This window comes from Lutra lutra, chromosome 4 (assembly GCF_902655055.1).
Source record: "Lutra lutra chromosome 4, mLutLut1.2, whole genome shotgun sequence".
Taxonomy (NCBI): Eukaryota; Metazoa; Chordata; class Mammalia; order Carnivora; family Mustelidae; genus Lutra; species Lutra lutra.
The window spans coordinates 182,741,644-182,755,433 of record NC_062281.1 but is presented as its reverse complement, the minus strand read 5'-3'; the positions used below and the strand labels follow the sequence as shown (position 1 = coordinate 182,755,433).

General features: G+C 36.1%; 1 protein-coding gene across 18 annotated transcripts in view; it reads right to left on the bottom strand.

The window, feature by feature from the left end:
* The window catches only part of EIF4G3 (eukaryotic translation initiation factor 4 gamma 3), a 343,477-nt gene that overhangs the window by 58,386 nt on the left and 271,301 nt on the right, over nucleotides 1–13,790 (bottom strand). For all 18 annotated transcript variants that reach the window (XM_047728162.1, XM_047728168.1, XM_047728169.1 and 15 more), the window contains one exon: nucleotides 6,436–6,633. In XM_047728162.1, coding sequence (XP_047584118.1) covers nucleotides 6,436–6,633 — 198 coding nt within the window. The remainder of the gene's footprint in view (nucleotides 1–6,435; nucleotides 6,634–13,790) is intronic.

The window sequence follows — 13,790 nt, the reverse complement described above, 5'->3', positions numbered from 1 at the left end:
TGTGTCTCCTTCATTCTTTCAATGTCTTTTCCTGTACTCAACCCTCCCATTCTTTGCATGGTTTACACTTAAAGCACTTGAGGAATGGCAACAATGAAACCTCTGGATATGGCATAACAGGACACAGAATGCTCAAAAATCTGCCTTTAGTTCCTCCCTTTATAGATGAGGCATGCATGCCTGCCACAGCACAGATAAAAAGTACAAACAAAGCCCCCCTTTATAAAATGCAAAGCATTTAACTAGAATTCAGTACTTCTCTTAGGAGGATGACAATCAAATTGGATGGCTAACAGAGTAGACTGGACAAGAGAGAATGTTGTCCTGTATCTAAATTTGGAGTTAAGTTAAATAAAAATTTTAGTTGGATTGTTGGCAATTTCAAACTGCTGGGCTCTTGTTTGATCATAATTCAAATCAAAATCCATATCTCATGAACCCCATGAGAATGTAAACTCCTAAGGGCTGGTACTTTTTCTGCTTTTTTATTGTTTTGTTTTTTTCACTGCTAAATAAATTCCCAATGCCTAGAATGGTTCCTGACACAACACAAACTCTCAGACATATGTTGTAAGTGGGTAATGCATGAACAGAAGAATAACAACTTGAGTTTATTTTATGCTCAAAGTCTTTTTTGGGGTGTTGGTTTTGTTTGTTTGCTTGTTTTTACAATATTTTTATTTATTCATCTGTTACAAAAAATGCTACTAACATTTTTGCATATGTTGCCTGGTATGTAAGAAATGTAGGTTTATCAGTTGGGTACACACTTAAGAATGGAAATGCTTATTATAGCAAAAAATAATTTCAGCCTTCTTTTCTTTCTTTCCTTCTTTTTTTTTTTAAGTAGGTTCCATGACCAGTGTGGAGCCCAGTGCAGGGCCCAAACTAATGACCCTGAGATCAGGACCTGAGTAGAGATCAAGACTCAGATGTTTATCTAACTGAGCCACCCAGGCACCCCCAACTTTAGCTTTTATAGCTAAGCTTGTCTCCAAAGTGGCTCTCACCACTTTATCTTCCCACTAGCAATGCTTGAGTTCTCGCTTCACATACTTGTCAAATCCTGGTAAGTTAAGCAGTCTGGAGTTAATGTAAAGTTTTATACCTAGCTGGTTAATGTCAACATTTTGTTGGTCATTTGGATGACCTCTTTGGTGAATTGTAGGTGTAAGTTTATTGTCTGTTTAAAGCACTGAGTTATTCTCGATTTCTTTTAGCTTGACAAAAAATCTGATATAGACTCTTCATTGGATTTTGTGTTGCAATTATCTTTTCCTAATACACGATGTGCATTTTTACTCCCTTAATGACATCTTTTGAGGAAAAATATGCGAATTTTAATGTAGTTCAGTTTATTAATCTTTTTTTTGTACACAGTGACATTTGGGTCCTAAGAAATCTACTAACAAATTATTGTTCTTTTTAATATCTCCTCCCCATCCTGGTTTCTTTCTATTTTTTAAATGTAAGCCTTTACTATATCACCAGTCTAAACATTTTCCTTCATTTTCACTTTTTTTTACTATTATTTATGACTGGGATTTGTAGGAAATTGTTTCAGCCTATGTTTTTTTTTTTTAAACTAAAAAATTACAGCTTTATTGAGGTATAATTCATATTCCATATAATTTACCTACTTAAAATGTACGATTCAGTTTTTTTTTTTTAAGAATTAGAGATCTCTTTAATTCCTCCATAATCTTTTTTTTCTTTTTTTTATAAACATATATTTTTATCCCCAGGGGTACAGGTCTGTGAATCGCCAGGTTTACACACTTCACAGCACTCACCATAGCACATACCCTCCCCAATGTCCATAACTCCACCCCCCCCAACTCCCCTCCCCCCATCAACCCTCTGTTTGTTTTGTGAGATTAAGTCACTTATGGTTTGTCTCCCTCCCAATCCCATCTTGTTTCATTTACTCTTCTCAGCCTATGGTTTTAACATCTTAGTACTTATGAAAAATTTCTCAGCCACTCTCTTCAAGCATCGCTTTCTTCCCACTTCCTCCTCTCTCCTCTTGGGACTCCAATTAAAGCAAAGTTTGACCATATGGAATCTTCCTCATTATTTACCCTCCCTTTTGTATCTTTATTTTTTGGTCTATCTGCTTCTTATGGATTCTGCAGACACATCTTCTACTTCCTAATTCTTTATTTCATCTGTATCTAATTGGCTATTAAGCCAATCCATTAAGTTCTGAATTTTATTATATATTAAGTTCTAGGATTTCTATTTCATTCTTTTGATACTTTTTCTTTCTCTGTTAAAAATTTCAGCTACTCTTTATTACCTTGAACATAAAACAGTTATATGATGTTTGTGCCTGATAAAAGCCAATATCTGGAGTGCCTGTGGGAAATTTGCTTATTGCTGTTTCCCATTCATGGTGATCTTTCTCCCTTGTGTGACTTACTGTTTCTAACTATGTGCTGCACATTTTATTTGAAAAATCATTCAGAAATAATCTGAAGACTAATATGACAGTTTAAAAAAAATGATAGCTTTAAAAAGAATTTGTGCTTGCTTCTTCCAGGCACCTAGCAGGCACTAACATATTCGGAAATCACTGCAATCCAAGTTCAAGGATTGAGATTATCTGATGTTGAGCTACACCCAGTCCCTGTGAGAGCAGGTCAATTTCCGATTCGTCCATGTTTCAAGCATGCAGTCCTTTGGGATCTCAACCTAAAATATGAGTCAAGCTCCAGAGCCTCTTCCACCATTCTTTTGGTAAACACTGTTCCCAAATTCTATCCCTTAGTCCAATGGATTTTTGAAAAACAAGTTTTTCAAGACGTTTTAGTTGCCTGTTCTAGGGGGAAGTTTTACTAAATGTGTCACTTGTCTTTGGATTTCTACCTTTTCAAAGATCTTAACCTTAGTAATTCTTTACTGTCTTTTAGCTCTCTGATACATTCAAGATTTTAAAGATTATTGTAGCCAATTTTTCTAATTGTTATCCATGGAATGGGTGGTCTGGATCACCTAACTTGTCAAAACTAGAAGCTCTAATACTTACTCCTGTGTACTTGTCCTTAATCTAAAGACTTTTTATCTCTTACCTTGAATCTGATGTTTAGTATTTCCAATTGGTCTAATTTTATTATATGTATATTTAGTATAAACAATAATTTTATTTTGCATATTATTAAATGATGTTATACTGTTATTCAGTACTATTTTTGAGGTTGATTAACTCTAACACATTTAGTATTACTTCATTAATTTTAACTGCTGTATATATATTACTATTCAAATCCAATGACCAAATAAATTGTGGTATACCTATTGTCTTCTTTAGGCTTATCTCATTTGTTTCCTATTATTCACTATTAAAACCAATACAAAAAATAAACATTCTTAAAAATGATTCCTTGTGGGACGCCTGGGTGGCTCAGATGGTTGGACAACTGCCTTGGGCTCAGGTCATGATCCTGGAGTCCCGGGATCGAGTCCCGCATCGGGCTCCCAGCTCCACGGGGAGTCTGCTTCTCCCTCTGACCTTCTCCTCGCTCATGCTCTCTCTCACTGTCTCTCTCTCAAATAAATAACTAAAAACTTTAAAAAAAAATGATTCCTTGTATTCATCAGGTAATTTCTGTGGGGTATATATCAAGAAGTAAAATTCCTGAGGAATAGTATATGAACATCTTCAACGTTATTGTTTAATTACTCATCAAAGTGACTGTATTAAAATGATTTCATTTTTTCCCTACTCTAACAAGTGTGACTTCTATAGAACTACGGTTTGTTATTTCCCTAATCATGAATAACACTGAATATCTTGTTAAATTTCCCAAAGGGAGGTGTAACCGGAGGGGCTGAAAGAACAGCAGCAGCTTTCTCTCGGAATACCCCTTGCTCTGCTGCACTTACTCCAAAAGGTTATCTGTAATTTAAAATAAGCTAGTAAAGTTTAATCAATCTCATTTAAAAAGGGATGAATCTGGGGCGCCTGGGTGGCTCAGTGGGTTAAAGCCTCCGCCTTCGGCTCAGGTCATGATCCCAGGGTCCTGGATCGAGCCCCGCATCGGGCTCTCTGCTCAGCGGGGAGCCTGCTTCCTCCTCTCCCTCTGCCTGCCTCTCTGCCTGCTTGTGATCTCTCTCTCTCTCTCTCAAATAAATAAAATCTTAAAAAATAAATAAATAAATAAATAAATAAATAAATAAATAAAAAGGGCTGAATCATAACAAAATTCACATAAGTGGTTGGTTTATCTATAATTGTATTTTAATCTACCTTCTATTATTGCCTTTCCAAAGGCCATTTTCATCAAAGACACTCTTCTATTAAAAAACATTAACATGGGCACCTGCGTGGTTCAGTTGGTTAAATGTCCTTAAGTGACTCTTGATTTTGGCTCAGGTTGTGTTCTTAGAGTTGTGGGATCGAGCTCCACATGTGGCTCCCGTCTTTATAGGGAGTCTGCATGAGATTCTCTCTCTCCCTCTGCCCCTCCCCCCACTCTCTTGTGCTCTCTCTCTCAAATAAACAAAATCTTAAAAACAAACAAACAAAAAAATTAATAATCCTTCACTGCCTGTAGGATTAAATCTAAAATTAGTAAAAAGCACTAAAGTATATGCCAGTAGATCTGAGATCTAGTCTTAGTTCTAATGAGTGGCTACAAGATGGCATGGTTGCCACCTGCCACAAGGAAAATGAGAAGCATGAGATGGAAAATTAGTCTGCCTTCAGATACCTACGGTATGGTACATTAGAAAGAAATATGGCAAGTGGCTTAAGAATCCTAGACTTGGAATCTAGCATTGCCACTTACTAGTTATGTGATCTTAAGCAAGTTACTTACCCTTTTTAAAGTTTCAGTTTCTTGTTCAGTAAAGTGGGGTTAATAATACTAAACTTCCAGGGTTATAATAGCTATTAACAAGAATATATGTAAAGCATCTACCCGTAATGCAACCTAGTAGGAGCTAAATAGATAGTTTCTGTTATCACAATCGTCCTCATTCAGCCAGCATTTCAAGACCTTTGCAATCTTTTCCACCACCAATATAATTCTGAATTATTTACGGATGATACAGGTCAAATACTGAGCTAGGAACTTTACATAAACAATCTCATTAAATTATATTATTAGTAAATTAATGTTACTGTAATAGCCTCAAATTGTGTGACTTAATCTTATTTTATGATTAAAAAATGAGGTAATGTAATTTTATGAAGTTACAAAGTTCATAACAATTCATTATAATTTATTATGAAGTTTATTATTGAGTTAGCAGCTTGCAGAGTAGGAACTTAAAATTTTAAAGTTAGAATTTAAAGCCAGAACTGTGAGACGAGAGGCTCGTATCTATGACTAATGTGCTGCATGCGCTGCCTCAGACATGAGCTTTTGCTGCTCTACTCTTGTTCCCCCCCACAACCGCCAACCCTCTCCGGCCCACCCTGAACGCCACCTGCTTTACAGAAGCAGTCTGTCACTCTACCAATAACACAGTCATTTCTTTTTTGTTCTACTTGGTTTTTAGGTCTAGAACATCCATTCAAGCATCAACATATTGCAATTTCACAGAATATGCTCTAAGTGATCATTTTGTTAAATGCTAAGTTTTGGGTTTGTTTGTTTTTCCAATACGAATTTTAAATTCCTTAAAGACAGAAGAAGTAAACTTTCCAGGTCACAACAGACTTACCTATCTTTGACACAGGAACTCAAAAATACTGGGAGAATGACAGAATTCTGCACTTTTATAACAAGGCAAATGACAATGAATTGTGATAAGAAAAAAACCCCAAATGTTAAAGGACACACGTTTCTGACACAAGTACCTGGGTAACAGTAACAGGCAGAGAAAACACAGATGGTACATGGTAGTGTTCTGACTGCAGAACAGAGGACAATGAACACTAACCAGAAGTTCTTTGGTCTCCCATTCTGTCTTGCCCTAGATTTGACAGGCTGTAGAGATTAAATGGCTGTGGACAATGTAAAGAGAAAGAAATCTAATAATTTCTAAGAGATGAAATGATCACTTTTGAAACTTTTATGACCATAACTATCTTTTCATTTCACTGAGGCTCAAATTAGAACCAATATATTTTCAGTTTTGAAATAAATGTGAATGTGAGCATTCACTTTATAAGAGACAACAGGAGAGGTAGGTTGCTCAGGCCAATAATTTCACATTACTAATTTAAAACTTATTCAGTATTGCTCACGCTGGGTGGGAACATATCAGGCCTATTTCAGTCAGTCTATTTCCATATCCCCTCCAGAGGTGAGGATATATTTTAATAAAACAAGATTCTTTTTATACATTGAGAATAATATATTAAAAAGTGCTAAAAATATATTCTCCCCTTTATGTTGCCCCAATAACACTTCTGGGAAGAATGTGTAGTGAGGGGAGAATATACCTCTTGGAGATTTCTGGTTTTACTCCTTCCTCTCTTCTTACCGTTACTAGACATCGACACATGTTTGCATAAGCCACAGAGAAACTGGGCTCATCGATAGCCTTCTCAAAGACCAGGTCAATGACTCCCTTCAGCCGCTCCTCTGTGTCAACAGTAAGTCCTGACACTTGCTTCATCAGTTGGTTGAACATCTGTGGTGTCAGTTTATTTAAGATACTTCGAACTTTTCTAAAAAGTTCCTAGAGGGGCCACAAAAAAAGAAAACAGTGTTATAGTGACTGTGACAGGATGATTCTTTCTGTAAGGATTAATATTTTGTTTATAATTTGTTAGTTCAACTTCCCAAATTAACAAGGATTGTGAACTCATAACAGAAATAATTAAATCTATTTTAACAAACATCAAACCATTATATCACTTCTTTTCCATAACTGATGAGAATTCTAGGAACTAGGTATATTCACTGGCAAGAGTATCATCTGGTACATTTCTCAAGGCAATCTGGCAAGGTGTACTGAAAGCTTTAAAACTATGATGTATCTTTTGTTTTTTTTTGTTTTTAAGATTTTTATTTTTTATTTTTATTTGAGAGAGAGAGAACAAGAGAGAATGAGCAGGGAGGAGCCAGGGGTAGAGCAAGAGGGAGAAGCAGACTCTGCTAAGCAGGGAGCCTGATGAGGGACTCCATCCCAGGAACCTGAGATCATGACCTGAGCTGAAGGCAGAGGCTTAACCCACTGAGCCACCGAGGCACCTTTATGATGAATCTTTCAAAACAACTATTAGACTTTTAGAAACTTATTCATATTTAAGGATAGGTACAAAAGATTTTAGCCACAATAACTTTCATCACTACCCCTTTATAGCAAATAACTTAAATGTCCTAAAATAGAAAATCTGTCTAAATTATGATATAATAGGTAGGAGGTAGCAGGAGGTATTTTAAACTCATCAAATTAAAAACAGAAGAGAACTTCCTCAACTAGGAAAAAAAGCATATATAACTCTACTTAATGGTAATTTCCCTCTAAGAATAGGAACAAGGCAAGAATGTCCATTCTTACCATCCTATTCAAAGCCATACTGGAGGTCCCAGTCAGTGCAAAAAAGCAAAGAAAAAGAACTACAACCTGTATAGATGGTAAAGGAAGAAATAAAACTCTCTATTCGTAAATGATAGGATTATGTAGAAAATCATAAGGAATCCACAAAGAGATACTAGAACTAATAAATAAGTCTAACAACATTGCAGAATATAAGTCAACATACAAGTATCAATTTTATTTCTATATATTAGGAACAAACTAGAAATTACATATTTTAAAAGTACTATTTACAATAGCACTAAAAACCATGAAATACTTAGTTAAGAATCTAACAAAAGGTCTACAAGAGCTATATGATAAAAACCATAAATCACTAATGAAAGAAAAAAAGGAAGACCTAAATAAAGAGACCTATATCATGTGCCTGTATTAGAAGATTCATTATTATTAAGCTGTCAATTTTCTCTAAACTGATCTATAGATTTAAAACAATCAAACTAAAAATCCTAGGGGCGCCTGGGTGGCTCAGTGGGTTAAAGCCTCTGCCTTCGGCTCAGGTCATGATCCCAGGGTCCTGGGATTGAGCCCCACCAAAAAATAAAAATAAAATAAAATAAATAAAATAAAATAAAAATCCTAGTAGGGTTTTGGAGCTTTTAGACAAAAATCAAGAAGCTGATTCAACAATTTATGTGAAAAGACAAGGGGGGAAAAAAGCAAGAACAGCCTAAGTGATTTTGAAAAATAACAAAGTTGGAGGACTCATACAACCTATTTTCAATATTTACTCTACAAAGACACTGTGATATTGGCCAGGGGACTGACACATAGATCACTGGGACAGAATATAAGTCTAGAACTAGATTCACACATATATGATGAACCAATTTTCAACAAAGGTACAAAGAAAACTGAATGGAAAAATGATTTTTTTTTTAAAGATTTTATTCATTTCATTTGACAGACAGAGATCACAAGTAGGCAGAGAGGCAGGCAGAGAGAGAGAGGAGGAAGCAGGCTCCCTGCCGAGCAGAGAGCCCGATGCGGGGCTCGATCCCAGGACCCTGGGATCATGACCTGAGCCGAAAGCAGAGGCTTTAACCCACTGAGCCACCCAGGCGCCCCGGAAAAATGATTTTTTTAAAAAAGCTTTTATTTATTTGAGAGGGAGTGAAAAGCAGAGCAAAAGAGAGAGAACACAAGCTGTAGGGAAGAGCCTGACACAGGGCTCCATCCCAGGACCCTGAGATCATGACCTGAACTGAAGACAGACGCTTAACCAACTGAGTCACCCAGGCACCTGAGAAAAAGGATAATCCTTCCAACAAATGGTGCTGGAACAACTGGCTATACATAAGAAAAAGAAAAGAAAAAAAGAACCTTGATCCATATCCTCCATGAAATAAATTAATTAAAACTGAATCACAAACAGATTTGTAAAACCTAAAACTGTAAACCTTTAGAAGATATGAAAGGAGAAAATTTTTATATTCTTGCGTTATGCAAAGATTTTTTAGATATGACAAAAGCGCAAACCTATAAATGCAAAAGTTGATAAATTCAACATGATCGAAGTTGAAAACATCATTTCTGCAAAAATACTCTTAAGAGAACGAGAAGACAAACCACGGACTGGAAGAAAAGTTTTGCAAAACACACATCTGATAAGAGATTTGTATCCAGAATATATACAGAACTCTCAAAAATCGAACCACCAGCCAATGAAACAGGGTAAAAGAGAAATTTTACCAAAGATACAAGAATGGCAAATAAGCACAAGAAAAGATTTGTTTATTGAATATATTATTCATTTGGAAACACAAATTAAAACAATGAGATGCTACCACACATATGCATTAGAACGGTTAAATCTGTAAAGCACGAAGTAACAAGTGCTGACAAAGAAGTGGAATAACCGGGATTCTTGTGCCTCGCTGCCGGAAACGCAAAACTGTCCACCCTGGCCAACAGTTTGGCATTTTCTGATAAAGTCAAACCTATACTTACTAGGTAATTCACAGATGTCATAGCTACAATTTTATCTCAAGAGACAAAACCTTACATTTACACAAATCCTATACAATGATTACAGCACTTTTATTCATAATTGCCAAAACCTGAAAACTGTTTCCCCTGTGAATGGATAAACTTCTATGGTGTATCCGGAACAATGCAATACTAACAGGTAATAAAAAAGTAATGAGTCATACAAGACTACAAATGGAATGTGCCAAGTGAAAGAAGCTACATTCAAAATGATTCCATTTATTTGGTATTTTGGGAAAAGCAGTGCTATTGGGACAAACAGATTAGTGACTGCTAGAGGTGGGCATGCAGGGAGAAGATGGATATAAAGTAGCACAAGGAAATTTCTGGGGTCTGATAAAAACATACCATATCTTGATTGTGGTGGTTGTTACACGCCTATGTGTGTTCAAGAGTTGCAGATTTATACACCAAATAGTAAAGCTTACTAAATGTAAATTATGTCTCAGTAAAATATGAAGTTACAAAAATCCATGAAACCATGATATAACTGAAAAGGCCTATAAAATGTTTTATTTGATCCCTAAAAAATTAGTATCTGAATATAAGGATTTTTAGAATACATGTCAATATGTTAATAGTTTTCTCTAGGAAGGAGATAGTAAATAAATCCATTTAAATCTTTAAAAAATTATGTAGTCAGGTTTCTTCAGCAATGAGTTAGCACTGCTTTTATTTAAAAAAAAATTAAGTTTCTTAGGGGTGGGCAAAGTCACCAAACTTCTCTCAATTGCCTTGATCAATTGATAGTATTGGTGAGATCTAAAACAATCTGTGCTTTATATCAAGAGGGATGAAAAAACAACCTTGGGGGTGCATGGGTGGCTCAGTTACTAAGCAGCCAGCTCTTGTCATGACCTCAGGGTCCTGGGAGGGAGCTTCATGTTGGGCTCTACACTCAGCGGGGAGTCTAACTTGAGTTTCTCTCTCCCTCTCCCTCTGAAAATGCACCTGCGCTCTCTTTCTCTCCTTCTCTAGGAAGAAAGAAAGAAGGAGAGAAGGGAAAGGAAGAATAAAGACAGATGGAGGGAGGGAGGAAGAAGGAAAAAAACCACAACCTTCAGATATCTCAAATATTTCAGATGATAATCCGAGCTTAAAAACTAGGATAAAAAAGTAATTTATTAAAGTAATGAACAGCAAGGTGACTACAGTTAATACTGTATTGCATATTGCATCAAAAGTCGATAAGACAGTAGCTCTTAAAGGTTTTCATTGCAAGAAAAAAGAATTTGTAACTGCATGATAACAGATGTTAACTGGACTAATTATGGTGGCCATTTTGATATACATAAACATTAAATCATTACAGTATATAAACTGAAACTAACATGTTATGTCAATTATACATCAATGAAAAAAAGAAATCGGCATCAAACAATAACTTTATTGAAAATCATTAATTCACATCTACTTGAGGCCCAACAAATTCTGTATCAGGTACAAATAAAGTGTCACACACAGTTGCTGCCTTCCAGACCACTGACTTCAGCTGCAAAGACAAGATAATTGTAAGTGAGGTGATGAGCAGACACCAGGTGAATTAGGAGGCACAGAAGGGAGCAGTTTATGTATTAGAGAGGTCAGAGGCAATGGGTTAGCCAGCAAATGAGAATTGGGCCAGGTTATGAGGGACAAAAAGAGCTGGCTAAGTGACTGTGTATCAACTATACTCAAATAAAAACTAAAATTAAAAAAAGAAATAAACAACTAGGGGTACCTGCATGCTCAGTCAATTAAGTGTCTGACTTAAGGGTCCCCAGGTCATGATGTCAGGGTCCTGGGATCGAGCCCTGCATGGGGGTTTCCTGCTCAGTGGGGAGTCTGCTTGATCCTCTCCCTCCTCCTCTACCCCTCCACTTGTGCTCTCTGTCTCTCAAACAAATAAGTAAAATCTTTAAAAAACCACCACCAACAAAGAAAACAACTAACAAGTAAAAAAGAAAGGGAAGAAGACATTTCATTTATTTATTTATTTATTTTTAATTTTTATTTTTTAAGATTTTATTTATTTATTTGACAAAGAGAGATCACAAGTAGGCAGAGAGGCAGGCAGAGAGAGAGGGGGAAGCAGGCTCCTTGCTGAGCAGAGAGCCCCATATGGGACTCGATCCCAGGACCCTGAGATCATGACCCGAGTGGAAGGCAGAGGCTTAACCCACTGAGCCACCCAGGCGACCCGGAAGAAGACATTTTAGAAAGGGAAAACATTTTAGGAAGGAGTTATTAGTGAGGGTTTTCTATTTTGGGAATAGAGAACAACAAGGAAATAGCAGAGGGCTAGTGTGTGAGTTGTTGAGAGAAAATGAGGTATTTATTTTTTTATTTGAAAATGAGGTCATTAAAGATAGGTTAAAAGCTAGGGTAGAGATCTAAAAATCAGTCCTTCAGGTAGAAGAGTCAGGCAGAAGCAGCAGGAATGCTATAGCAAGAGAAGAGAAGAGAGACATAAGCAGGGGACCACATACACCGTAGTATATGTGGTTGAAGTCTAGACAAATCATGAGGCAATGACTCTTAGAACTGCCTCAAGGAGAAGATGAAATCTTATGATATAGGAAAAATAAGGTCATTGGTATTATTCATAGTGTTGTTAAAATACAGCAGTAGGAATGAATTCAGAATGAAAGAGTTTTTTAGAAGTCGAGTGGCAACAATAAAACCACTTGTTGACAAAAAAAGTAAAGAAAGAGAATTAGCAGGAACACTAGGTCAGCGTGATGTAGACCTATGCAAAACAGAAGAATGAAAACACCAAAAAAGAGAAGGAATGGAGCAAAGATGCACCATACTCAGAAGAAAAAGTATCAATAACAAGAGGATTGTACTCTCCCTGAAAAAGAAGCCTATTAATTCTCCACTGGGTTTGCTTTATCTTTTCACTAAAGAAAACTTAGCCAATTAATGAATGATTCCTCAAAACAAAATTAGGTTTCTGAAATAAAACTTAACCAGTAATAGGGAGAACTTTGTTATAAAGTAAACAGGCAGACTACAAGGTGCAACGAATGGACCATTCCACAATACCGAGGGCAACTTAATTTCTCGATACTTCAATTTTCTCATATATAAAAGAAGGAAAATATCTATTCCCTCCTTCATAGCTGCTGCAATAATCTAATGAAATGAGGCACGACTACAAGTGCCTTAACTACTAAAACAAGACCTCTCTGCCTTAGTGATAAAGATTCAGCAGGAATTTTACCTATCCTTGTAAGTCATTTAGGCCCCTTATCAAGCAGCACTTCTCAGAAGGATTGGAAGGAGAGATACAGAAGGTATTTCTAAAATACGGTTGAGATACATTGAAAAGAAATTAGATACTTGATTTCAGTGACTCTGGAGGAGGATGTACTTAGGGACAAATGGCTGAGGAAATCACTAAAAAGATGAACAAAGACAAGCAGCCAGTTGAGGTCTGACAGCATGGCTTTGTGATGAATAAGTTCATCTTGGTCTTGATTTGTATGAACAACTTTGTTGGTTAGTTTATTTGTTTATCAAGTATACTATCTACTATGTTTGTGGTTCTATGTTGGTGTTGAATTAAGATCTAGATGTATAAGGCACACATCTGACCCAGATCATCATCATACTGAGTACCCGGGTTCCAGGAACCATGCCAACTGCTTTATATGACTTTACTCAATCTTCAAAATAGCCCCATAAGGTAGGTAAAGGTAGGTAATATTAGTATCTTCATTTTACAGTTGAGATTAAGAACTTGCCTAATAGGACTTGCCTGTCTCTAGAGCTGAAGCTTTTCACTGCTATATTAAACTATTCACAATGAGAGGAAAGATATTTAAGGAATGAGACACTGACAAGTCACATATGATCTGTGACGGCAAACTCTGATAGAGGTGCAAATTCAAGAGGAGACTCTAGTCTTGGTGCCTAGAAGCAAAAAATCCAAAAAAGATAGTAGAGGTAACCCAAGTATAGGAAATAGCACTGTGTGTACAGCAAATGATGAATGAAGACTACATAATTTGACACAAAAATTTTTTTTGGATTAAAGGAATTTATTCAATTTATCCTAAGGAGTTCTGCAGGCAGATATGCATAGAAAGATGCAAAGAATTCAATTTTATTCCAAAACAAGATTGGTTTCTAAATTCTAACTTAATACAGAAATGAAGGCCTGACAAGGAGACATAAACCAATATGCTAACTGGACTAGCATAGGGTACTAAGAATCTAAAAACACATTTTTAAGAAAAGCAAGCATTGATCTAAGCCTAAATGATCAAAGTCTATGACATATAAACCCTCTAGATACAGTAGTTATTTTGACAACCAAA